At 46.1% G+C, this 25,175-nt stretch overlaps 2 protein-coding genes across 4 annotated transcripts in view; one reads left to right on the forward strand and one right to left on the reverse strand.

Annotated features, from left to right (window-relative positions):
* The window catches only part of ZNRF1 (zinc and ring finger 1), a 45,979-nt gene extending 20,829 nt beyond the window's left edge, over window positions 1–25,150 (forward strand). Inside the window, exons 2-5 of the mRNA XM_058155433.1 lie at window positions 18,454–18,549; window positions 21,184–21,289; window positions 21,500–21,568; window positions 24,027–25,150. Of these exons, the coding sequence (XP_058011416.1) occupies window positions 18,454–18,549; window positions 21,184–21,289; window positions 21,500–21,557 (260 nt within the window). The 3' untranslated portion in view covers window positions 21,558–21,568; window positions 24,027–25,150. The remainder of the gene's footprint in view (window positions 1–18,453; window positions 18,550–21,183; window positions 21,290–21,499; window positions 21,569–24,026) is intronic.
* Window positions 22,830–25,175, reverse strand: part of LDHD (lactate dehydrogenase D) — a 41,312-nt gene continuing 38,966 nt past the window's right edge. Inside the window, exons 11-12 of one of the 3 annotated variants that reach the window (XR_009151950.1) lie at window positions 23,776–23,925; window positions 22,830–23,160 (exon numbers count right to left, since the gene is read on the reverse strand). Coding sequence is in view for 1 of the 3 variants with exons in the window: in XM_058155430.1 (XP_058011413.1) it covers window positions 23,085–23,160 (76 nt within the window). In the remaining 2 variants the exon portion in view is untranslated. Of the gene's footprint in view, window positions 23,161–23,775; window positions 23,926–25,175 lie in introns of those variants that run through there. The other 2 variants (XM_058155430.1, XR_009151949.1) reach the window with 2 other exon arrangements.

The raw sequence follows: 25,175 nt of genomic DNA on the forward strand, positions 1-25,175 counted from the left end.
CCTTCCTATCTTGAAAGGAACCTTTAGCTTTGCTGGACATGGACATTCTACTTTGGCCACTACTGAGTGTTTCCTGCCTGTCCCTTTCTGTCAAGCTGCCCATCCCACAATTTGAATTTGAACCCCTTGACATGTTCATGATCGTTGAGTGACAAAAGTTGTTGATTGATAATGGTGAATACCTGTAGCTCGGGTTTAGGATGAGGCTGGAGGTTCATTCTCCAAACATGTGGGTTGCTTTCCAAACGTTTAGTTACCAGACCCTTACAGCAGAATTTAGGGGATGTTTACTAACCAACATTGACATCCGCTAAACTCCGCCGAAGGAATTACCTAGCCTGGTAACCAAACATTTGGAAGCCCACCCACAAGCTCAGAGAAGGAAACTCCACTCTCATTGTTGACTCAGTTAGCAAATGGAGTCATGGTATCCACCATTACTTATTTGTAACTCTAGATTTATAACCCCAGATCTAAGGGTAACTGAACAGACTCACTGGGTTCCCATAAGAAGCTAGGACCAATGAATCTCATTCTGGCTCCACGAGATGACTCGCAGGAAGCAACTTTCTGAAGTTCAGAGTTCCAGCAAGATAGCAAACTCCATCCACCCAACCCTGCCTGAGCCTCTTAGACCAACATTTCACACTGTCCTCTGAAGTGGTTCTTGGCTAGGGTGTAGGTTGTTCTGTAAATCCAGCCACTGCCTTTGGAGAATCCTAATTAATGGCTGATTGTGGGAATCCAGTCTACTACAACAACTACTACTACTACTACTACTACTACTACTACTACTACTACCACCTCTTCCCCTCCTCCTCCTTCTTCTTCTATAGGAAGGATGGTTTAGATAACTCCAGTGAAATACCATATGGGAATCAAGTCAATAGTTTATCATCCTAAAATTATAAACTCAGTTGAGCCAGTACAGTAGTTAGAACAGTGATGGCAAAACATTTGGGTCAGTGCATCAAAAATTTGAAAAAAAATGCCTTGGTTTCATTGGCTGTTAATGGCAGCTATTCAGACTTTTGGGCAGAGAGTTTTCTCAAGGGGAAGGACAAATTTTCCCATAATTTCTCCAGGGCAAAATTCCTTCTTAGCATTGACAAACACATCATGAACGAAAGGTTCAAAGTTGTCTTTTCTTTGAGATTGGACTGCCATCCAATGACGAGAGGACCATAAGAGATAGGAGAGTAAAACTTCTTCCCCTCATCACAGAATAGGTGACAGGAAAGAAAACACTTCAAATTTGAAAGGCTAGAGTCCAGACATGAATTCTTTCTCTGGTTTTCAAATATCTTTCTAATGCAGAAATGAATAGCTGAAATGTCATGTTGCTATACGCGTTAGATTTAATAACATGTTAAAGTACTAAGATTGTTTTTTTAAGAAGTATTTTATTATATACTTAATTATATTATAAGAGCCGTGGTGGTGCAGTGGTTAGAATGCAGTACTACAGGCTAACTTGGCCCACTGCCAGGAGTTCGATCCTGACCGGCTGAAGGTTGGCCTTCCATCCTTCTGAGGTCAGTAAAACAAGGACCCAAGTTGTTGGGGGCAATAGGTTGACTCTGTAAACCGCTTAGAAAGGGCTCTAAAGCACTGTGAAGCGGTATATAAGTCTAAGTGCTATTGCTATTGCTACTTCAAGCCTTTCAAGGAAGATCAGACTCGGACTAATGCTATGTAAATCAGTTCTACTTATATTGTAAAGCTATACTGTCGTAACAGAACGTTGCAAGTCTGAATGTGCTTTCTCAAATTACTTTTCTGCCCCCGCTCTTCTTTTATCTGACTGTTCTCTTGGTTGTGGCTCTTTCTCCTGTTCCTCAAGGTTATTCCAACTTTCCATTACATATACATCCACAAGCTTACTGAAGCTCACACATTCACTGTTTTGCCCTTGCCTTATCACGTTTGCATGGTTTTATTTTTGTTTGGATAGAAATTAACTATTAAACATGGTGGGGGAGGGGACTCAATATATCCGGAAGACACCACATTCCACTCAGGACAATTTCTCTGAGATCTCCTCCCCTTTGAAATACCTTTCTTTATTTCGAGTGAAGCCCCCGTGGGAGAAAAGCTCTTGGAAAATATTCTCTGGCCACGCTAGACTGGATTGTGGAGGGGGTAATCTGTTAGAACCTCCCCCTCGAAATTTTAGCCGCTCCTTCCTTCTCAGAGACCAGAGAAAGGTCAGCACTGCCAAGGGTGTGTGTGTGCGCGATGTGTGGACCTCCGATGCATCTCAAGAGCACATCTAAATGCCCTCTGCTCTGCTCGGGCATGCCAAAACTGTGAACCTGGGCAACTGGCCAGCTGCCCACCTGGGCATGTCTGTCAAAGCAACATCCCTCTGCTGGGAGAATTGTCAGGCGTGTTGTTGACACAGTGTTTCGCCCCCTCCCCCCTTATTTTTATCCCGTGTGTCCACATCCGGAAGGGGACTGGAGCTCCTGCTTTAGAGGGTCAGATCCCTGGTGATTTTCTCCCTTGGAGGGGCCAGGATGGCTCTCAGGTGGTTCTGGCGTTTGGCTGCCTTCCTGCTCCGAAGAGGTGAGCGCCTCGGATTCCCCCATGGCGTTTCGGGTCCCTTAAAACAGGGGTCTCCAACTTCGGCAACTTTAAGACTTGTGGACTTCAACTCTCTGGGAGTTGAAGTCCACAAGTCTTAAAGTTGCCGAAGTTGAGACCCCTGCCTTAAAAGACCTATTGACTGCTCCGTGGTGCCTTGCGTGCATCTTGGGAGGTGGAGACGACATGGTGGGCCACCACTGGCCTTTTTCCCGGGAACAGGAATTGACTAACCTCAGGCTGCTGTCAGTTTCAAGTCTCCCTCTAAACCATGGTCTCCGGCTGATACTGTTTTTTTTTTTAAAGATTATTTTTGACTGCGCAACTGGACTTAAGCATAGACTGAAGTTATAAAAATAGAGGATGTTTGCTTGGTTGCTGGGTGATGGGAAAGCTTTGCTCCTGGTTGCCCAGGTAAAAGTCTACTTGACAAACAGGTCTCCCTTTGCTGCTCGGGCTTGTTTTCAATGGCTGGGAAGCCTTTTTGACAAACAGATATTGCTGCGTTGGGTGTATCAACCTGGATAGGGTCCCTCATTCTTTGGGTCAACCACTAGACCAGGGGTGTCAAACTCAAGGCCCGCAGGCTGGATGCGGCCCACGGGTTGCTTAGATCTGGCCTGTGGGGCTGCCCTGGAAACAGCAAAGGACCAGCCCACGGTGCCTCTGCCAGTGAAAACGGAACTTGGGAGGGCCACGTGCAGCCCTCCCGGGCTCTGTTTTTGGTTGTGATGGCCTCCTGCAGCCCTCTGCCAGTGAAAATAGAGCCCGGGGGACTCCATTTTTGCTGGCAGACGGCTGCAGGGGGCCATAGTGGCCAAAAACAGGGCCTGGGGGGGCCGCATACGGGCCCCCCTGGGCTCCATTTTCACTGGCAGAGGGCTATCAAAACACCCCCCCTGCCCATGCCTACCCCCCCCCCACAGTCAAACACAACCCTGAGGCAGCCCTCAATGAAATTGAGTTTGACACCTCTGCTCTAGGCTGGAAAACAGCCATCCCACCTGGATGAGAGTCCACAACCTCTAATACAAACCTAAGATGGCGTTGACGAAGGCTGCCTCGGTGAAATGCTCTCTAATTGTTTCTTTACTGAGAGCATATGCACCAAGACAAATTCCTTGTGTGTCCAATCACACTTGGCCAATAAAATTCTATTCTATTCTATTCTATTCTATTCTATTCTATTCTATTCTATTCTATTCTATTCTATTCTATTCTATTCTATTCTTTGGAATAACTGCAAGCAGAATATAAGGGCGCTCATTTCCAGAACACCAGCCCTGCCATGCTGCTAAAATGGCCTCATATTGATTTACAGAATTATAAATCCACAGAAGCATTTTAACTTGTCTCTTAGGTGCACAAAAAAATTCCTGATTTAATTTGCTGAACTACACTGTCAGTCAGTCAAGGTTTATTTTGGTCAAAGACCAGTAGGGAACAAAACAACAAACTCTTGAAAAGTAAAAGAAGAGGACCAAATATACAACTTCAAGCCAAAAGATTAATACAGAATATTTTTACTACTATTACCAGTGTAAGCTATGTCCCTAGAACTAAGAAAGATGTTATTTGTCTAAAATGAAGATATAAAGCTAATATTTCAAGATAGATGTAGGATAAAAAATAATAATCTATGAGTATATACTTACTTAATATTGAACTGTGGAGTTATGCATGGTTATAATATATTAAAGAATGAAGATTAGAAAATTTGAATCTTAATTGAACTTGGAAACATCTAGAATTTGTTTACATTGCAGTTGTGTCTTCCTTGATTTTACTCCCTTCCTTCCTTCCTTCTTTCCTCCCTCCCTCCCTCCCCACCTCCCTCCCCACTCATTATACATGATTCTAGGAACCTTACAATAAAATGCACATTATCAAAAATAAAATGCACAGTAGCCAGACATTATTCAGCCAATCAGCAGTGCAGCCAAGAGACAGGCTCTATGCTGACTTTATATATGACACAGTTGTTGAAGAATAGATGTCTGAATTTTAAGATTTGATACAATACTGGTGATGGCACAAAAATAAATGTCCATTCTTGGCTTAGGGGCATTTATTTCTGTGCTTAATTGAAGTATTACATGTATCGGTATATCCTACATTTTCCCAAGAGTTAAGGGTGGCTTACCTGGAGATTGTCCTTTATTTCGTATTCACAGTTGCACTCCTGTGGGGTAAATTGACTGAGAGCCAGAGGCTGTCTGAAAGTCACGTAGTGGGCTTCCATGGTCAGTCCTAAACCTGGTTTCTGTCTGGTTCCTTGCACAAGAGCACCAGATAGCTAAAGAATGAATCGACCAAGGGCAAAAGCTTTAAGGAGCAAGCAACAGACATATTTATAGCGGTGTGGCATAGAGAGCATCAGATCTGCTGTTTATTAATGCAGAATGTGTACCTTGGCCTTGACTTTCTATAAAGAATTTTATTTTGACTACATATCTTCTTCACTCTATACCAGTGATGGCTAACCCTTTTGCCATTGCGTGCCAGGAGTGGGGCGGGGGGGAGGTTCGCGTGCATGCGTGCCCACACCCATAATTCTATGCACCCTGCCCCCGTGCAAGCGTGTCCCCTCCTGGCACGTGATGGCCCGGTAGGCCTATTTTTCTCTCTCACCTGGCTCCAGAGCCTCTCTATGAGTCTGGGGAGGGCGAAAACAGCTTTCCTCACCCCACCCAGGCCCTCTGGAGGCCAGAAACAGCCCATTTACCAACTTCTGGTTGGACAGGAAGTGTCATTTTTTGCTGTCCCAAGCCTCCAGAGAGGCTCTAAAGGCTGGGGATAGCAAAAAACGTCACTTCCTGTCCAACCAGAAGTTGGTAAATGTTCCGTTTCTGGCCTCCAGAGGGCCTGGGTGGGGTGAGGAAAGCCGTTGTCGCCCTCCCCAGAGTCATAGAGACGCTCTGGAGCCAGCTGAGAGAGAAAAACGGGTCTTCCCCACAAACTCCCAGACCCTCCGGAGGCAGGAAACAGCCTGTTTCCCTACTTCTGATGGGCCCAGAAGGCCCGAAAATCAGGTGGCCGGCGCGCACATACACACCAGAGCTTCGTGTGCCACAGGTTCGCCATTACGGCTCTATACTATCCCCCCTCCCAACTTCCCACGGTAGGTTTGTGGAAGGCCTGAAGCCTGAAGGCACAAAGATATTTATTTATTTATTTATTTATTTTATTAGATTTTTATACCGCCCTTCTCCCGAAGGACTCAGGGTGGTGTACAGCCAGATAATAAAAACCCACAATATACACATTAAAACAGAAACTTAAAACCAAGCATATTACAAAGATGGCCGAAATTTAAAAAATTTAAAACCCTAAAATTCATAAATAACCCCAATTAAAATTTAATTAAACTTTTAAGCCAGTCCCGCTTGAATAAATAAATGCGTTTTCAGCTCACTGCGAAAAGTCCAAAGATCAGGCACTTGGCGTAAACCAGGGGGAAGTTCGTTCCAAAGCGTAGGAGCTCCAACAGAGAAGGCCCTACCCCTGGGGGCCGCCAGCCGACATTGTTTGGCGGATGGCACCCTGAGAAGACCCTCTCTGTGTGAGCGTATGGGTCGGTGGGAGGCACAATTGGTTACCACCTTTAAAGCGCTCCATGGCTTAGGACCGGGCTATCTACGGGACCGTCTACTGCCGGCTTCTATCTCCCATTGTCCGGTATGTTCCCACAGAGAGGGACTCCTCAGGGTGCCGTCAGCCAAACAGTGTCGACTGGCGGCCCCCAGGGGGAGGGCCTTCTCTGTGGGGGCTCCGACCCTGTGGAACGAACTTCCCCTCGGACTTCGACAATTACCTGACCTTAGGACCTTTCGCCGCAAACTTAAAACTTATTTATTCCGTATGGCTGGACTAGCCTGATTCTTATTTTTATTGGGTGGGTTTTTAAAATTCTGTGATTTTACGGGGGAGTACGTTTTTTAATATTTTGGGCATTTAAATTAGTTTTTTAAGGGATGTTTTTAATTATTGTGTGTATGTATATTTTATCTGCCTGTTCACCGCCCTGAGTCCTTCGGGAGAAGGGCGGTATACAAATTAAAATATTATTATTATTATTATTATTATTATTATAAGGTAACAGCAGGCGGTCCCGTAAGTACCCGGGCCCTAAGCCATGGAGTGCTTTAAAGGTGGTAACCAAGATCTTAAAGCGCACCCAAAAGACCACAGGAAGCCAGTGCAGACTGCGCAGGAGTGGTGTTACATGGGAGCAACGAGTGGCTCCCACTATTACCTGCGCAGCCGCATTCTGGACTAGCTGCAGCCTCCGGGTGCACTTCAAGGGCAGCCCCATGTAGAGAGCATTGCAATAATCCAAACGAGAAATGACAAGAGCGTGAGTGACCGTGCATAAGGCATCCCGGTCAAGGAAGGGGCGCAACTGGCGAACCAAGCGTACTTGGTGAAAGGCCCTCCTGGAGACGGCCGCCAGATGATCGTCAAACGACAGCCGCCCATCCAGGAGGACACCCAAGTTGCGTACCCCCTCCATTGGGGCCAATAACTCGCCCCCAACAGTCAGCCACGGTTGCAGCTGACTGTACCGGGGTGCCGGCATCCACAGCCACTCCGTCTTGGAGGGATTGAGCTTGAGTCTGTTTCTCCCCATCCAGACCTGTACGGCTTCCAGACACTGGGACAGCACTTCGACAGCTTTGTTGGGGTGGTCCGGGGTGGAAAAGTACAGCTGCGTGTCATCAGCGTACAGATGGTAACTCACCCTGTAGAAAGTTGGCTTCTAAGTCTGACAGAAGGTAGTGAAAAAATGGAACAAGACTTTGTCTAGGTTGCCTGCAAAATTGCCCAGATGAGTTTGCATGATTAATTGTTTTATTTAGAACTACCTTTTGGGATCCAGGTAAAGTCCCTTAGACCAGTGTTTCTCAACCTCAGCAGTTTTAACATGCATGAGACTTCAACTCCCAGAATTCCTCAGTCAGCATGAATTTCTAGGGAATTTGAAGTTGAAACACATATCTTAAAACTTGTTGGCTGGGGAATTGTGGGAGTTGAAGTCCACACATCTTAAAGTTGCTGAAGTTAAAAAAAAACACCTTTGCCTTACAACTTCCTGCATTTTGAGAAACACATTTTAAAAGGCCTTTTGACAAGCAAGTCTGTGGTTCAACCTACAGATAGCCCCTTCCATCCCATCGGTCTTCCTTTTAATGAGGTTGGCTTGTCTTCTCAGGCAATCATTGTCTACTTTTCCACATTTTTCTCTTGCAACATATCAATTACTGTAAGGAAAAGGGACGAGAAGCAGCGCCATAATCTTTGCACAAGCCCCTTTCAATTCTGAAGCCGGCTGAGCTGGAATTTTTTCCAAATGCAATTGCTGCTATGTAGGCATACTTAATGAATTTGCAGATGACACAGAGCTGAGACTGCTAATACTTTGGGAGACTGAAGAAGAAATTCAAGATGATCCCGATCCCTTAGAGAAGATAACAGAATGAAGTCGAAGTGGGACAAATACAAAAGCTTTCATTTTTTGAAAAGGGAAGGAAATGCACAGGTCGAGGAACAGACCTTAAAAGCAACAGGATAACAGAGTTGGAAGGGACCTTGGAGGTTGTCTAGTCCAGCCCCCTGCTCAAGCAGGAAACCTTACACCATTCCAGATCAGTGGCTGTCCAGTCTCTTCTTTAAAGCCTCCAGTGATGGAGCACCCACAACTTCTAAAGGCAAGCCATTCCACTGGTTAATTGTTCTCACTGTTAGGAAATGTCTCCTCAGTTCTAGGTTGCTTCTCTCCTTGGTTAGTTTCCATCCATTGTTTATCCTGCCTTCAGATGCTTTTGAGGATAGCTTGACTCCTCTTCTTTGTGGCAGCTCCTCAAATACTGGAAGACTGCTATAATGTCACCCCTAGTCCTTCTTTTCAGTAGACTAGACATGCCCAATTAGAAAGGATCTTGGCGTTTTACTTAAGCATAAGCATATAGGATGGGATGGGTGCTGTAAAGCCAATGTAATATCCAAATATGAGTAATAATAGGACCAGTATCTTCAGCATTGATAAACCTAACCTATCTTGTCCTGGGCATCAACCATCTTAAAAAAAATTCAGAGGAAACACAAAACAGATGCCCAGAATGAAATGGGAATGGCAAAGAGATGATGGAATTGTGCATGTTTAGCTTGGAAAAAAATGAGCAGACAGGAGAATCTGATAGGGCTTTTCAAATACTTAAAATGATGCCATGCCAAAAGAAGAAAAGAACAAGGTTGGTCTTTTGCTGGCTGGGGAATTCTGGGAGTTGAAGTCCACCCATCTTAAAATTGCTGAGGTTGAGAAACATTGAGTTACAGGAAAGCAGATGCTGAAGCCAGAGTAATTTGAGAATAGAACCAGTAAACAAAGACATTGGTTTGATCCTCTCTGGGTGTTTTAATTTGGATTCCTGCCTTGAGCGGGGAGGATACTTCATGGTCCCCTTAAATGCTGTGAAATGTGGAGGACCATCACACAGATACACTTGATAATATTGCAGGAAGTCAAAGGTGGCTGGACATTGTATTTTGTCATTTGTTGACCTAGAACAAGCACATATCCCATGGCACCAATTGCCCTGGAAACAGGAGTCACCTACATGTTCCTCATTATTGTTGTGAAGAAAGGGACGGTAAATCTGAGATGATGATGATGATGATGATGGATAACATCAATAGGGCCGTGGTGGCTCAGGCTGTAAGATAGCCTGTTATTAAAACACAGCAGCCTGCAATTACTGCAGGTTCAAGCCCGGCCCAAGGTTGACTCAGCCTTCCATCCTTTATAAGGTAGGTAAAATGAGGACCCAGATTGTTGGGGGGGCAATAAGTTGACTTTGTAAATATACAAATAGAATGAGACTATTGCCTTATACACTGTAAGCCGCCCTGAGTCTTCGGAGAAGGGCGGGATATAAATGTAAATTAAAAAAATAAAAAAACAACAACCTGGCAATGGCTAAGAGCAGGAAAGTTGAAGAAAGAGACCAAAGGACTAATTCTGGCTGCACAAGACAGAGCCTTAAGGACAAATGCATACAAAGTCAGAATTGAGAGGACAGCAACAGACAGTAAGTGCTGCCTATGCAAAGAAGCTGAAGAAACAGTGGAGCACCCAGGAAGCTGCTGCAAGAAGATCACACACTGACTATAAGTAATGGCACAACAAAGTAGCAACAATGGTGCATTGGAAGATCTGCAAGAAATATTTACCTGCAAGCAAGAAGTGATGGGACCATAAAATAGAGAAAGTCGTAGAAAATGAAGAAGTTAAATTGCTCTGGGATTTTAGAATCCAGACAGACAGACAGGCACCTGCCACATAACACCCTGGACCTAACAGTTGTCGATAAGAAAGACAAAAAAGTCTGGAGAGTGGATGTAGCAGTGCCTGGAAACAGCAGAAGAGAAGAGAAAGAACTGGAGAAGATAACAAAATACAAAGACCTACAAATAGAAATAGAACGACTATGGCAGAGGCAAGCAAGGGTGGTACCAATAGTAATAGGCGCCTTGGGTGCAATCCCAAAACAACTGGAGCACCACTTGAACACCATTAGGATTGGCAAATTCACTTTCAGTCAATTGCAGAAGGCAGCTTTACTTGGAACAGCTTCCATTCTGTGAACCGTGATGCATTGGAATATCTGCAAGAAATACCACTTGCTCACGAGCAAGAATTAATGGGACCATGAAATAGACAAAGTTGATAACCTGGGTTCAAGATCTGAATGCTGCACTCAGCTCCTGCCCTCCTAGCACTTTGAAAGTATGCAAATGCAAGTAGATTAATAGGTACCACTTTGGTGGGAAAGTATTGGCATTCTGTGCGCCTTGGCATATATAGTCATACTGACCACATGACCAATGAAAGTGTTTTTGGACAATGCTGATTCCCTTGGCTAAGAAATGGAGATGAGCACCACGCACTAGAGTCCCCTGGACAGGGGAAACCTTTATGAAGAGTTAAAGTGTCCCTGGACTTTGGAATTCAAACAGATAAGCACTTGCCATATAACACTCCAGACTTAACAACTGTCAGTAAGAAAGACAAAAAAGTTTGGATAGTAGACATGATAGTACTTGGAGACAGCAGAATAAAGGAGAAAGATCTTGGGGGGGGGGGACTACAAAATGCAAAGACCTGTAAATAGAACAACAATAGCAAAAGAAAGCAAAGTCAATTCCAATAGTAACAGGTGCCTTGAATGCAACCCCGAAAAACTGGAGCACCATTTGAATACCATCGGCATTGACAAAATCCCTATCAGTCAATTGCAAAAACAGCTCTACTCAGAACAGCTTACATCCTGCAATGATAACCTTTAACATAATCAAAAAACAACATCTGTCTATCTCAGGTCCTTGGGAAGCACTCAGTAAGGTAGATAAAAATGCCAAATGCTGACTGTGTGCTGTCTGAGAGTGCAGTGAAGTATATCTTCAGCAAGAACAGCCCTTCTTTTTCTTCCCTTGCAAATGTCCCTCCTTCACGTGCTGTCCAAGGACAAAGTGTAAAAAATGCTGTGAAGCAGGTTCTGCTGCCGTAAACCTTCGGCTCCAGTGGAGAATTACTTGGCTGGATTGGAAGAGAGACAACCCAGCAGCATAAGAATCAGCCTGAAAAGTTACTGGGAGGAGACACCCCAGGGGTGAAATCTAAAAATGTTCCCTACCGGTTCTGTGGGCGTGGCTTAATTGGTGGGCATGGCTTGGTGGTCAGATGACTGGGTGGGCGTGGCCAATAACAATAATAAAAATAATAAACAAAGTATAAAAAAACAATAAGGGGTACCAAAAACCAACTTTCACACTTTACACACACACAACACAACACAGCACAACTGACTCACACACAATGTAAAAACAGCTGCACTTCACACAGCCACAAAAAGCTCAAAAACCAACTTTCACACTTTACACACACACAACACAACACAACACAACTGACTCACACACAATGTAAAAGCAGCTGCACTTCACACTTCACACAGCCACAAAAAGCTCAAAAAACAACTTTCACACTTTACACACACACAACTGACACACACACACACATACACACACAAAATACCACATACAGCTTTCTGAGATTTTGTGTGTTTGTGTAGTTAGAGTGAAACACTACAGAAACACACCAAATCTCAGAAAACTGCACAAATATTTTTTTATTTTATTTTATTTTATTATTTTATTTTATTTTATTTTATTTTTTTTTATTTTTTTATTTATTTTATTTATTTTATTTATTTATTTATTTATTATTTTATTTATTTATTTATTTATTTATTTATTTATTTATTTATTTATTTATTTATTTTATTGTGGACTTCAATTCCCAGAGTTCCTCAGCCAGACAGCATTAATCACTCAGTGGTGAAATAGATTAGCTAAGTTTAGATTAGTTCAGTCTAGTGCTAAAAGCGAAACTGGGGCTTTCCGGCTGTGAGAAAAGCCATGTGGTCGACCAGTAATCAGGTAAGTGGCTTAGACTCTTTTAAAAGGAGTTTTTCTACATGTTTTCTACAGAAAACATGTTTTTTAAGGTTCTGCTGATGAGGAACTCAGGTGAGATCCCCAGAGTAGCCTTTTTTTTTTTTTAAGTTTAAAGGCTGCTGATCTCAGCTGAGGGGCGGGATCCTCAAAGGCTTTTTTTTACTTCGAAAGGCAGGTTTGGCTGAAGCAAAACCTTCTTTTAAAAGTAAAAAAAAAAACCTCTGCTGATAGTGCGGCTCAGCAGAGGCAGGGGGGGCAGGTCCAGGGATTTTTGCTACCGGTCCTCTGAACCAGCAGCTGCCATCGCTACCGGATCGCGTGATCCCATCCAATCCGGGAGCATTTCACCCCTGAGAAGCCCCAATCAATAAAGGGCGAAAGAACCTCCAGAGATTGGTCCAGGAGCAAGCATCACGCATGGAAGGGTCCTGCATCAGAGTCCCGGGATAAAATGCTCATGTAACAAAATCCTTGGTTAATTTTGGCCGGCCACTTCATTCTGCAAACATCCTTAGTTCCTGGGAGCTGAAAATCCTGAAACAGAAACACCAAACCTACCACACAGCCATGAGAAGAACAACTCTATCGATGAGCAGTCTTGTTGGGGCAGATTAACAGCAGATTAGCAGAGTTGGAAGGGACCTTGTAGGTCATCTAGTCTAACCCCCGTCCAAACAGGAGACTGTACACCATTTCTGACAGATGGCAGTCCAGTCTCTTCTTCAAAGCCTCCAGTGATGAAGCTCCCACAACTTCTGTTCCACAAGTTGATTGTTCTCACTGTCAGAAAAACTCTCCTTAATCCCTCCTGGATCAGTTTCCATCCACTATTCCTTGTCTGGCCTTCAGGTGCCTTGGAAAGCAGGTTGTCCCCCTCCTCTCTGTGGCAGCCCCTCAAATATTGGAAGACTGCTATCCTGTCTCCCCTGGTCCTTCTCTTCACTACGCTAGCCAGGCCCAGTTCCTGCAACCGTTCATCTTATGTTTTACCCTCCAATCCCCTCATCATCCTGGTTGCTCTTCTCTGCATTTTTTCTAGAGACTCAACATCTTTTTTATAGTGTGATGACCAAAACTAGATGCAGTACTCTAGGTCTGGTCTTACTAAGGCTTTACAGAGTGGTATTAGTACCTCACTTGATCTTGATTGTATCCCTCTGTTAATACAATTTAGAATTGCCTTGGCTTTTTTGGCTGCAGCTACACACTGCTAGCTCATATTTAATTGATTGTCCACTAAGACTCCAGGATCCCTCTCACAGTTACTGCTGTTAAACTTGGTTTCACCCAGTCTGCATGTGTCCTTTTGGTTTTCTTGCCTAACTTTACTTTTCTCCAAATTGAATTTCATTTTGTTAGATAGGGCCCAGTGTTCAAGTCTGTCTTGACAGCATGAAAAACATGTTGATTTTCCTGTTGGTAGAAGCAGACCTGGACCTGTTCCTGGGTTTGGTCGACAGAGCTTTCCCCTTAGGCTGTGTCTGCCCTTCTTAGTCTGATCTTTGCAATTCTCCAGCTGAGAGCCTGACCAGCAGCCTTGCCCTCTGCCAGATGAGCTGGCCAACTTTTTGCAGTGGGGAAGAGATGCCAGCCAAGATTCCCAGCCCAGGATGATGGCTCTTTGGGGAAAAGCACGACCGAAGGCTAAGTAAAGTTGCTGATGATAGTAGAAAGTTCACTTTTGCTTTCAGTCTGACTGGATCCAGTCCTCTTCTTTCCCAGAGACACCTTTCAGGATTGTGACAGCAGCGAAATAATCAAAATATTCTTACTAAGGAACCTTGAATGGAAATGGTTCTGTATGGAGATCCACATTGGTTACCTCTCCTAGTTTGTTAGATTTCTATCCTCCTTTTTAGCACAGGGTGGATTCCACAAAGCTGTCCCTTCCTATTTTCCCTATAGCAACAGCCATGACAGGTGGGTTGGGCTGAGACCAGCCGAAAATCTCCAAGGAGATTGTGTGATGGAGAGGGGGGACTTGAACCCAGGTCTGCCCTGGTGTAGGAGATGCTAGGCTGAGCTCAAGGGAGGAGTCAAACGCATCATCAGTTATGAGTCCCTGCACCTACAAGAGCCCTAAGCCCAGCCCACCTTGAATTCCTTCTCCTCTTCTGCTAATTTCCCTTGACTGTTAGTAGTTCAGATTCTTGTAAAGAGCTTAAGTTTTATACTATTTGAACTGTCTGAATCTCCTGATTTTCCTGGCACTTGAAATCTAGGCAGTCACCACTCTACCAATGGGCTTTCTGCTATATAGGTTGTGGCTGTTTAGCCCCCATGTTTGTGTCAATGGCTCTGGGGATTCAGAGGAATTCTGATTGGGATGTTGCATGGCGCATTTCCCATCATCTTTAAAATAAATCAGATTATCCCCTATAGTTTCCCCCCACCCCACCCCCCAGTTTCATACCATTGCTAGTAAGCCCCAATAGTTGCAGAGGTGCTTAAAAGTTTGTGAACCCTTTTAAATTTCCCATATTCCTGCATAAACATGGCCCAAAACATGATCCATTCTCCACACACAAACCCTAAAATGAGAGAAAGAAAATCCTGTTTAAAACGAGGCAGAAACGTTATATGGCCCTTGATTCTTTGGGGAAAAGGATCCAAACGATTGTGAACTTTTGCTTTCGGTAATTGGTGTGTGTAGTTCAAAAGGATCCACAAACTTTAAACGATCTTTGAAAAGGGAGTTTACCCAGATAACCTTCGTGGGGGGAAAAAGATGATTTGTGAAGGAGACAAGCATTTTGCTCAAGAACTGCAATCCTGGCACTCCTGGTTATGGTCGTTAAGCGATCTCTCAGGTCGTTAAGCAAATGGGGCAAAAGTTCTGCCTGCTGAGTTCTAGGAACTGCTGCAGAAATGGAGCTCCGGTCTTAGGTTTCTGAGCTCCGTCTCTCTATCTCCACCAGAGATGCGCAGAAGAAAACTGCTCAGATGGGATTGGAGCTCGGGAGGAGTTGGTCTCCTCTCGATAGGCAGCCCAGTGCCCAGAGCCGAGAGGGAGTCTACCTGTAATATATATCAGTGTTTTCAGAACCTTTTGATCAGTGGTGAAATCTGAACCAGTTTACTACGTGTTTGCTGGCTATGCGCTGCGTGTGTGCATGCGCAGTGCGCACCCACGCACCAAATGTGAGGTGCGTGCGCATAGTGCACACCAAAAGGAAGCATGGGGTAAGTAGAACAGTGCGTGGGGTGGGGGGGAAATCAGCTATGGTGCGCAATTTTTTTTTTACTTTTAAGAGCATTTTTTTATAACCTATTTGGCCAAAGAGGTTGTAGAAAAATGCTTTTAAAAGAAAAAAGCTCTGATGATTGCGCGGCTCAGCTGGGTTCGTTAGAGCCTTTTTTTTACCTTTTAAAAGCATTTTTTACAACCTATTTGGCTGAATAGGTTGTAAAAAATGCTTTTAAAAGGTAAAAAAAGGCTCTGACAGTTGGGCATGGGGGGGCGGGCAGGGATTTTTGCTACCGGTTCTCTGAACCACCTGCTGCCATCGCTATCGGATCGGCCGATCCAGTCCGAACCGGGAGCATTTCACCCCTGCTTTAGATCTATGTTTGTTTGCATTTGTTTGTTTCTCAACATCAGTTGCCTGTTTTGAAAAAACAAAACAAAATTGGGCTGGACTTGGTTGAAAGGCCACTAGTAAATCTTGGGGTTGCAGGCCAGACTAGAAAATCCAGAAATTACTCTAGAAGAAACCAGTGGCAAGCACTCTTTTTACATTACAGGTAGTCCTCAAAGTACAACAGTTCATTTAGTGACCATTCGGCACCAAAAAAAGGGACTTGCACGCATGACCATTGCAGCATGCACCAAAAGTCATTTAAACAGAATTTGGATGCAGGGCAGCCAGCAACTACTTAGGATGGTGGCAAAATCCCTGATTCCTGTAATTGCCATTGGTGATTTTTCCTTGTGGCATCTCGACCAGCAAAGTCAATGGGTTTGCTTAACAGCTGGAGTGATTCACTTAAAAACATGGCAAAAAAAACCAAAACAGAGCCTGGGAGGGCCACGCACTGCCCTTCCAACAGGAGTGAAATTCACTTACCTTTGCTACCGGTTCGCAAATGTGAGCTCGCATGTGCTCACTATGCTGGTATGCATGTCCTCCACACATACGCAGAGCCTGCTGCATATGTGTGGAGGGTCAAAAACAGGATGTGATGACGTCTGGATAGGTGGGCGGAGCCTCCTGCTGCTGGTGCTACCGGTTCACCCGAGCTGGATAGAACCTGCTGAATTTCACCCCTGCCTCCCAAGCTCCGTTTTCGCTGGCAGAGGCTCCGCAGGCTGGTCCTTCGCTGTTTTCAGGGTGGCCCCGTGGGCCACATCAAAGCACACCTCATGGGCCAGATGTGGCCCGTGGGCCTTGAGTTTTGACACCCCTGGGCTAATAGACTATTCTGGCTTTGCCCACGATTGAGCATAAATGCCGAAACCAAAGAAATGCCTAATAAGACGAAGGAGCCGTTGTGGGGAATAACAGCATTTCCACTTAAGACATCTGAGAGCCTTCACTGCATAGGGCGGAAAACATTTTTTCTCTCTCACGCGCAAAAATGATTGTTCGTGCTTCTATTCTTTGAAATCCTGGCCAGGATTATTCAGATTGGGCAGGTTGACATATGCAATTTAATATCCGTTTAACAGCGTCTTTAGCATGAGCTATTGAATCCCCTGTAATTGGGTTATAATTCGCACCGGGGGGGGGCAGAGGGGGGGGTGCTAAGCCCTAAGGAGACGGCAGCTGTGACTAGGCCTTAATATTTTAAGAAGGTGCTGGACCCGTCCGGAGGGTGGAGAGGGCTAAGCTTTTTTTGGTTATATTCTATTTTCTGGTTTGTGCAGCCAGCAACATTCCCTGCACAAAATAAATATTGCAACCCCCTCCTGCTTTTTGACTCTCGGTTGTCTCACATGGTTTTATATAAACTAAGTAATTTTCAGCACATCGTCTTACATAAGAATAAAAAAAATCCCAGTTCCCTTTGCACCACTTATGTTGAATGTGCCCATCCTTCAGGAGAACAGCTGTAAGGTAGTTCCTTTCCCTCCTTCGGCTGCTCTCAGAAGAGCCTGCATTTGCAGACACACGGAAATTAAACATTTCCCTTTGCATTAAACGCTTGAAAGGACCTGGATTTTGAAGCCAGTAGAATCCTGTCTTTCAATTTTTATTTTATTTTTTTTATTATTATTTTTTTGCTCTTGTCAGATTTTACCGTACAATGTTAATCCTCGGGCAAAATGTCATCTTAGATCATGGCAGTAAGGCGGTACCGTATATACTCGAGTATAAGCCGAGTTTTTCAGCACGTTTTTTGTGCTGAAAAACTTCCCCTCGGCTTATACTCGGGTCTATACGGCTTATACTCGAGTTTTTTTTTTTTTTTAAAGCCCCCCGGCTTATACTCGAGTATATACGGCTTATACTCGAGTTTTTTTTTTTCTTTTTTTCACATTTTACCGGACGGAAGCCCTGCCGGTGCAGTGAGAGGGCGGGCGGGGAGCCGCCAGCCTTCTCAGCTGAGGAGGAGGTTTGGTGCCTCAGTCCCCAGTTTACCCCAGTTTTTGGGGTAAAATTGGGGACCTCGGCTTATACTCGGATCGGCTTATATTCGAGTATATACGGTATTTAAAAAAACAAAAAAAATTAGTCCTTTCTCATGTAGGCCATTTTGTCTCTCTGAGCATCTGGGACGCTTTTGGTTTTGCAACTGTTTTGTTCCATTTTAACGTAGCGTTTACGTGTGGCTCTGAGAATTCATCACCGATGAAAATCCACTTGGCATCCTTGTAGGAAGTTAATGCAGGTAGTCTTTGACTTACAACATATCATTTAGTGACCATTCGAAGTAACAACAGCACTGAAAAAAAGGGACTTGTGACTCTTTTTCAAACTTACAACCGTTATAGCATCCCTATGATCAAAATTCAGATATTTGGCAGCTGTTTCATATTTATGACGGTGGCAGTGTCCTGGGGTCACCTGATCCCCTTTTGCGACCTTCTGACAAGCAGAGTGAAGAGGGAGGGCAGATTCACTTAACAGCCATGTGCCTAACTTAACAACAGCAGTGATTCGCTTAACAACCGTGGGAAGAAAGCTCCTAAAATGAGACAAAGCTCACTTAACAAATGTCTCACTTAACAGCATAAATGTTGGGCTCAATTGCAGTTGTAAGTGGAGGACTGCCTGTGTTTGCCTATATTCCTGTATATACCTACACCTGTACATATGCATGTCAGCCTCTTCCCGCAAATCGCTCTGCATCTGGATGGGGATGATAAGTGCCCCCTAACCTCCTTCCTTCCCCCCCCCACCTCTTTTCCAGGTTTCAAGTGCCCCGTTTGCTCCAAATCAGTGGCTTCCGATGAAATGGAAATGCACTTTATCATGTGTCTGAGCAAACCCCGTCTCTCCTACAATGGTGAGTTCTTTTTTGCGGCCTGCAGAGGAGCCCCGTTTGCCAGGCCTGGCAGTGGCTGCAGGGGGGAGGCAAAGCTGGGGGGCAGCAAGAGCAGGTCTCCCCACCTGGCCTTCCAGCCAGCGTCCAAAAAGACACCCCGACCAGTCCCGTTCCTCCCTCCATCAGCGTTCTCGCCATCTGATGCCCTGCCCTGCCCTGCCCTGTACGCCTGGTGTCTCCCCACTTCTTTGTACGTGGCATGAGCTGGCATGAATGGCACGCTGGTTCACAAAGGGTTAGGGTTAGCTAGGCATCTGGTGAGGCAGGGGGAGAAAAGGGGCACGACAGCCCAATTTCTGCCTCCAACTTCCTTCATTTTTCAGAAGGCAATTGTTTGACTTGCTGCTTGTGCGCTGGGTGCCAACTTCTATTCTTGCCCTGCCAGCCCCCAGGGAAGATGAGCTGCCCATTCGCGGCTCCTCTGTCCGCTGGCAGGGAGCAGGGAGGGGAGGGGGCTGCCAGTCTTGTCTCAGCCTGATCCAAAGGGCTCCGGAGAGGACTCTGCTGCCATCTAGGGAGGGGCCTGGGATGCAGCAGCCCAGTCAGGCAGAGTTGGGGGAGGGAGTAGCTGTTGGTGAGCTGCTCCCACTTGTGCCCCTCCTAAGTGTCCTTCTGCCTGGCACGGGGCAGCCAGAGGGCAGGCCGGCCCAGCGCTGCTGTCTCGGGCAGCTGGGCAGCTCCCAACACAGGGAGGAGCCCCTGCTTCCCAGGTGCAGGAAGGAGCCTGCTCGGTTCCCAGGGAGGAGGGGCCCTGGTGGGCGGGCAAGGAGACATCTGCTCCAGCAACAGTGCCAGCCAGTATCAGCCTTGCAGGGTGCCGTTGTTCTACCCAGCCAGGTCGAGACGGCAGGGATGGCGCCAGGCGGCCCCTGAGTGGGGCCAGGGGAGGGTAGCAGCAGGGCTTGGGGATGCAGCCAGAGCGATGTGCCCAGCCTCCGCCGGAGGGCTGGTGCCAGCCGAGCCAGCTGGGATGCAGCGGAGCCTGCCTTTCTTGCCCACAGGGAGGCCCTTTCCTTCTCGTTCTCTCCCTCCCCAGCTCTCGGGCATGCATCTGACATGCGCTTTACTTGAGGTTGTCTCAGGTCAAGCGCTGGGGAGGGGGGGAGAACAGGAGAGGGGAGGCAGGTGGGATCAGTGCTAACAAATCCCCAGCACTTAAGGTAACAACTTTGCCATCTTCCCCCCTCCGCCCCGCCCCCCCCCCAAATTGCTGTCACCTATTGAGCTTATTTTGGGAGCTGTCGTGCCAAGGTGGGCTTCATAACGGCACCTTTGGGGAGACGGCAGGGAACAGGTTCTGCATCTGGTCTGCCCCAGATGCATGGGGACTACCATGTCCAGCGTTCCCAGCCCCCAAGGATTTGATGTGTCCTTCTTTCAAGCTTTGGGCATCCTTGGCAGGTGGGACGGCCGATTTGGGCAAAGAGGGTGTCTGGATCCTTCATTCCAAGGGGGCAAGCTTTCTTCCTAGGGGCCAGAGGAGTGCCTTCCCTTGGTTGCCAATTCAGACATTAGACTGAGCCGTGGACCAAGGAGGAACTTAGACCTGGGTTGGGGGTCAAGTCTAAAGTGAGCCCATGATTTGCAATGGGAGAAATAATTATTTTCATTCTTCTGCATTCCTAACAACTATCCACCCTGATGGTTTATTTTCTAGAATCCAACCTGGATAGTTCTGGTTTTTTTTTTTAAAATGATCTTGATTTTTTAACTGGGACTAATTTTAACCAAACCTGGGACAGCCTGATTACTCATGGCGACTCTGGCCGCTTACAAAAAAACCCCCAACCCAATACTGATGCCAATACTGCCCCCCCCCACACACACACACCTGGCAACAACAATCGGACCAACCATATGATGGGCTGGATGCCACTCTGGGCTACCCAGGCCCCTTAGCAGAGCCTTCTTACAAACCAGTAAACCTCTGTCATTCTGGATGGGAGCTTCCATCCTGGAATGTCCTTTCATGTTAAAAGAAAACTAAACCAGCTCCTTACAAACTTGAGAGGACATTGTTACAGGACATGGATGTCAAACCCAATTTCATTGAGGGCCGCATCAGGGTTGTGGTTGACCTTGGGGGCCCAAAGTTGACGTGGCTGGAGTGATTATGGCCAGCTTGATATCACTCGTGTGAGGGGTGCCTGTGGTGGCCCGAGCACTCTGCCAGCAGAAACAGGCTCCCTTGCTCAGTTTCAGCTGCAACGGCCTCCTGAAACCCTCTGCCAGCGAAAATGGAGCCGGGGGGTGGGGGAAGCCCTCCTGGACCCCATTATCGGCCATGACCACCTCCTGCAGCCCTTTGCCAGGGCCCTCCCCAGCTCCATTTTCTCTGGCAGAGGCACCGTGGGCTGGTCCTTTGCTGTTTCAGGGCAGTCCTGCAGGCCAGATCTGGGCCCCGGGCCTTGAGTTTGACACCCTCGTTATAGGAGGATTCACACCATGTGGGGTTTCTCCCAAAGTGCCTTGGTGTCCTTTGACCTGGTAGATCCCAAACGTCTCTCCTTCCTCAAGCCTAATGAACAGGGGTTGTGTGAACTCATCTGCCCTTTCTTGCCCCCGCTCACCCTGCCTTCTCTTTCTCTCCTGCAGACGATGTGCTAACCAAGGATTCCGGCGAATGTGTCATTTGCCTAGAGGAGCTTCTGCAAGGAGACACGATAGCCCGGCTGCCCTGCCTCTGCATTTATCACAAGAGGTAGAGTACGAAGAGCCTTGGGCCTCCTCGTCCAGATGGGTTGAGAGGCTGGGAAAGGGCCCTGCTGGTCTCTCAAGGCTTCTGCAAAGCTGCCCCTCCAAACCCCCCCATGAGTAGCCATGCATGGGGGCCCTTTTCTTCTGCCCCAGCGACCCTCATAGAAGTCTCTGCCATGCAGGGAAGTGATGGGATCCCTTTTCTCTTCTGCAGCTGTATAGATTCCTGGTTTGAAGTCAACAGATCCTGCCCAGAACACCCGTCAGATTGACCTCTTTCCAGGTGAGGCTCTACCTCTTGGTCTTGAATGTGCCCATGGTAAAGAATGTCAGCCCTGGAGGCTGTCTTTTTCTTTAGATCTTCAGGGCTGCCACACTTAGTGCTGTGGGAAATTGGGAGGGGGGGTAGCAGGGATATCTAGCCATAATAACATTCTTTTCTCTGAGAGTCAAGGACATCCTGCCCTGTACCTGGAGGCATCTCTAGTTGGGACGGTGCATTGATTGGACTATGTGATGCACATGTGGGGGCTGGGGCAGGGAATTGGACTTTCTTTTGGGTGGGAAAGCTTGGAAGCTTCCAGATTCAGGTTTTCCCAGATGTGCCAATATGACATCTCTCATAAAATGGAACTTTGAGGAACTGCTAGCCTCAGAGTCTCCTTTCATTGGGGTGTTACTTGGAACCAGGGGTGAAATCCAGCAGGTTCTAACAGGTTCTGGAGAACCAGTAGCAGGAATTTTGAGTAGTTCAGAGTGGGGTGCCACACTCACCAAGCCACACCCACAAACAGGTAAGGAAAAATTTTAGATTTCACCCCTGCATGGAACCCTGACATTCACTTCCCGAATACAGTCTCTGCTAACTTCCAGTTTAACCTGAAGAAGAATGCACCCTGGACTAAGATGCCCGATCCATTTATGGCCACACTGGCTGAGAATTTGGAAAGTCTCTGTCCCAGTCGAGATAGGAAGTGCCCACTGAGTTTGGGAAGAAAAAGATTGAGGGAATGTATGTCACTTTTAAGGGAGGCATTTGAAAGGAACCAAAACATTTTGTGCAGGCAAAAATGGAAAGAAATGCCATCAGCCCACATAATAAAGGAATTAGTTATTAACAAATGAGAGGGAAAAGACCATGCTCTTTTAAACAGTTCTGTGATTTGTCAGTAAGAATTACAAACAGGAAGTAAATTCTCAAAACTAATATTTGTTTTCATTTTTTCCTAAACAAAACTAAGTAAGTAAAGTCCTTGAGCCACCTTTTGTTTGTTGGCAAAAGGACAGAACTGGGTTGCCATCGGAATCTTCCTAGATTATCTTTCAAATTCTTGGTACCCTAGATTTTTCTGGTGATTTCCCAACCAAGCTCAAACCAGTTTTAACTCGGTTTAGCTTTTGAGCTCCATTAGGGGCTGTCTAACACCACATGTGTAGCCAGAACCTCTGAACTAAACCTTGCCTGATTTCATGTTTGGTTCAAATGTTCTCATAAACCTTGAGACGTATTTCAATGAACCAAAATAGAAGGATTCTCCCTTGGGCCTAGTGATGTATTGTTTAATAAAAGTGTTTCCAAAACAGGATATTTTCCAGGTTCATTCATTTTGGTATAAGACCGTTGTCATATCTGTTCTCATGACCCCATTTATCTATGCAATCCCCACCAGATGTACACATTCTGGACTTACTCTTCTAGTATAGGGTTGAATGAATCTTTGTGCTTCTTGTAAGGTCATTCTCCTGCTGATTGAAATACCGCCTGGCTTTTAATCTAAATTTACACAGCCTTTTGTGTGTCACAGGAGCGGAGGGGTGGCAGAACGTTGTCTATTCAGCCCAAGAACTTGAGAACGATCATAGGTTGAAGGCCACCTGTAGGAAGAGTTATGAAAGATTTATGACTTGTGAAAGATCATAGGTCAAAGACTGTCTATAGAAGATTTAGGGTTGTGTTTCTCAACCTCTCTTGAGGTTGAGGAGTTGGACTAGAAGACCTCCAAGGTACCTTCCAACTCTGTTATTCTCTTAACCTTGAGAATTTTAAAATGTATGGGCTTCAACTCCCAGAGTTGCCAATCCAGCATGCTGGCTAGGGAATTCTGGGAGTTGGTGTCCATGCATCTTAAAAGTTGTCAAGATGGGGAAACGTAGATATTGGAAAAGATGCCTTCGTTGCTGGTGGGAAACAGTTGGGACTCAAAATCCTTTTCATGTCAGGGATCAACCAAGATCTGCCTTTGGCCATCAGAAGATCCTTGCAGGACCAGTTGGAAAGCTTAACCTACTCTGGTCTCAACGTTCTGTTTGCATAAAGGCCAGTTAAGTGCCAGTCAAAAACCTCTAATTCATCCTTTCTTGGATCTTTTGGGAAAAGGCAAATTTCCCAGGGTGGGGTGGGGAGTCCAGAAACCCCAGCAAGAAGCAGTGATGCTTATGGTTAGTGCCCTCTTCTTTATTGTTCTTTAATTAACCAGTGGAACAGCTTGCCTTCCGAAGTTGTGGGTACTCCATTACTGGAGGGTTTTAAGAAGAGACTGGACAGCCACTTGTCTGAAATGGTACGGGGTCTCCTGTTTGAGCTGGGGGCAGGACTAGAAGATCTCCATGGTTCCTTCCCACACTGTTATTCTTTTATTCCTTGAAAGACATAGAAATGAAATACATTGGCTTTTTTGCATAGATTTTTTTTTTGGGGGGGGGGGCTGTTCAGCACCAACACTTCTTTTTCCTCTCAACAGGTCCTCTCACCATCCATCCTTATTCCACGCACACTCCCAACTTCCTCCAAACCACCTCTGGGACACCCCCTCCCCAACGGCAGCCTGGGCATTTTAGTGTTCAGTTCTGGACTTCAGAGGCAGAGAAGACCCCAACAAGCAACTGTCGCTCCGCAAGGCCATCCACAAGCCCAGGCAGAGGGACGAAGAATGGGGCAGGAGCCAGTGGCCGCCGGGCCCCCCACCCCACAGCCACGCCATGATGTTTGTTTGGGCTAGAGGCAGCCATGAGCGAAACGGAGCACGATGCGCATCTTTGGTGCCATTCAAGGATTCTTCCTTCCTGCCCACACGCAGGTCCCTTTTTGCACGGGGGGGGGCGGGGCGGGGAGTGGTAGTTTACCCCTCCCTTTTTATTTTCTTGGAACAACAAGGCCATTTTCCCCCTCCCCTCCTGCCTCCCGCCCTCCCCAGTGCTGAGGAGGAGGAGGAGGAGAATCAGGTGTTTTCTGTGGCATTTTTCTGAAGGCGTTGTAAGTTTGTCTTTTCAAATGTTTACAAAACAGCCACGTCGTGTCAACCAGCGTGCCAGGTGATGTTTATAAGGCTGCATTCTCGGGTAGGTCAGGTGGGGAGCAGAACTTCCAAGACCTTTTTCTTCCCCCCTCCATCAACATCCCCCCCCCATTGCCAAAAGTCCCTTTACTCTTTTTTCCTCCTCCTCCTCTTCCACCCCCCTCGACCTCCGTGCTGGCTTCAGGGGCTGTCGTCCTTTGCAAGCTCCTGCAACAAGATCAGAACAGTTTACAGCCCTTTGTGGAGCACAGGACTGGCTTTTTTCTTAAAGCAACACACACAGAGAGGATACGACACACACAAACACACCCCTTCCTGCCCTGCCAGTCCACAATTGAGCACGGAGCAAAGCCTGGCTGAGCCACAGGGTTGGGGAAAACCTCTGATGGACGGTTTTGATCCGCAGGAAAAGTTATCTGTATTTATATAGGAAAAAAAAGAAAAAAAAGAAAACAAACTTTAAAAATTACAAAAAAGAAAAAAATCAAAGCTTGGGAAGGGAAACTTCCCCTATTAGTCAAGTGTTTTGATATGGTATTCAATAATGCTCAATAAAATAGTCACTGTTATTTTATTTCCAGGTATTCTTATTTG

This window comes from Ahaetulla prasina, chromosome 12, assembly GCF_028640845.1.
Source record: "Ahaetulla prasina isolate Xishuangbanna chromosome 12, ASM2864084v1, whole genome shotgun sequence".
Taxonomy (NCBI): domain Eukaryota; kingdom Metazoa; phylum Chordata; class Lepidosauria; order Squamata; family Colubridae; genus Ahaetulla; species Ahaetulla prasina.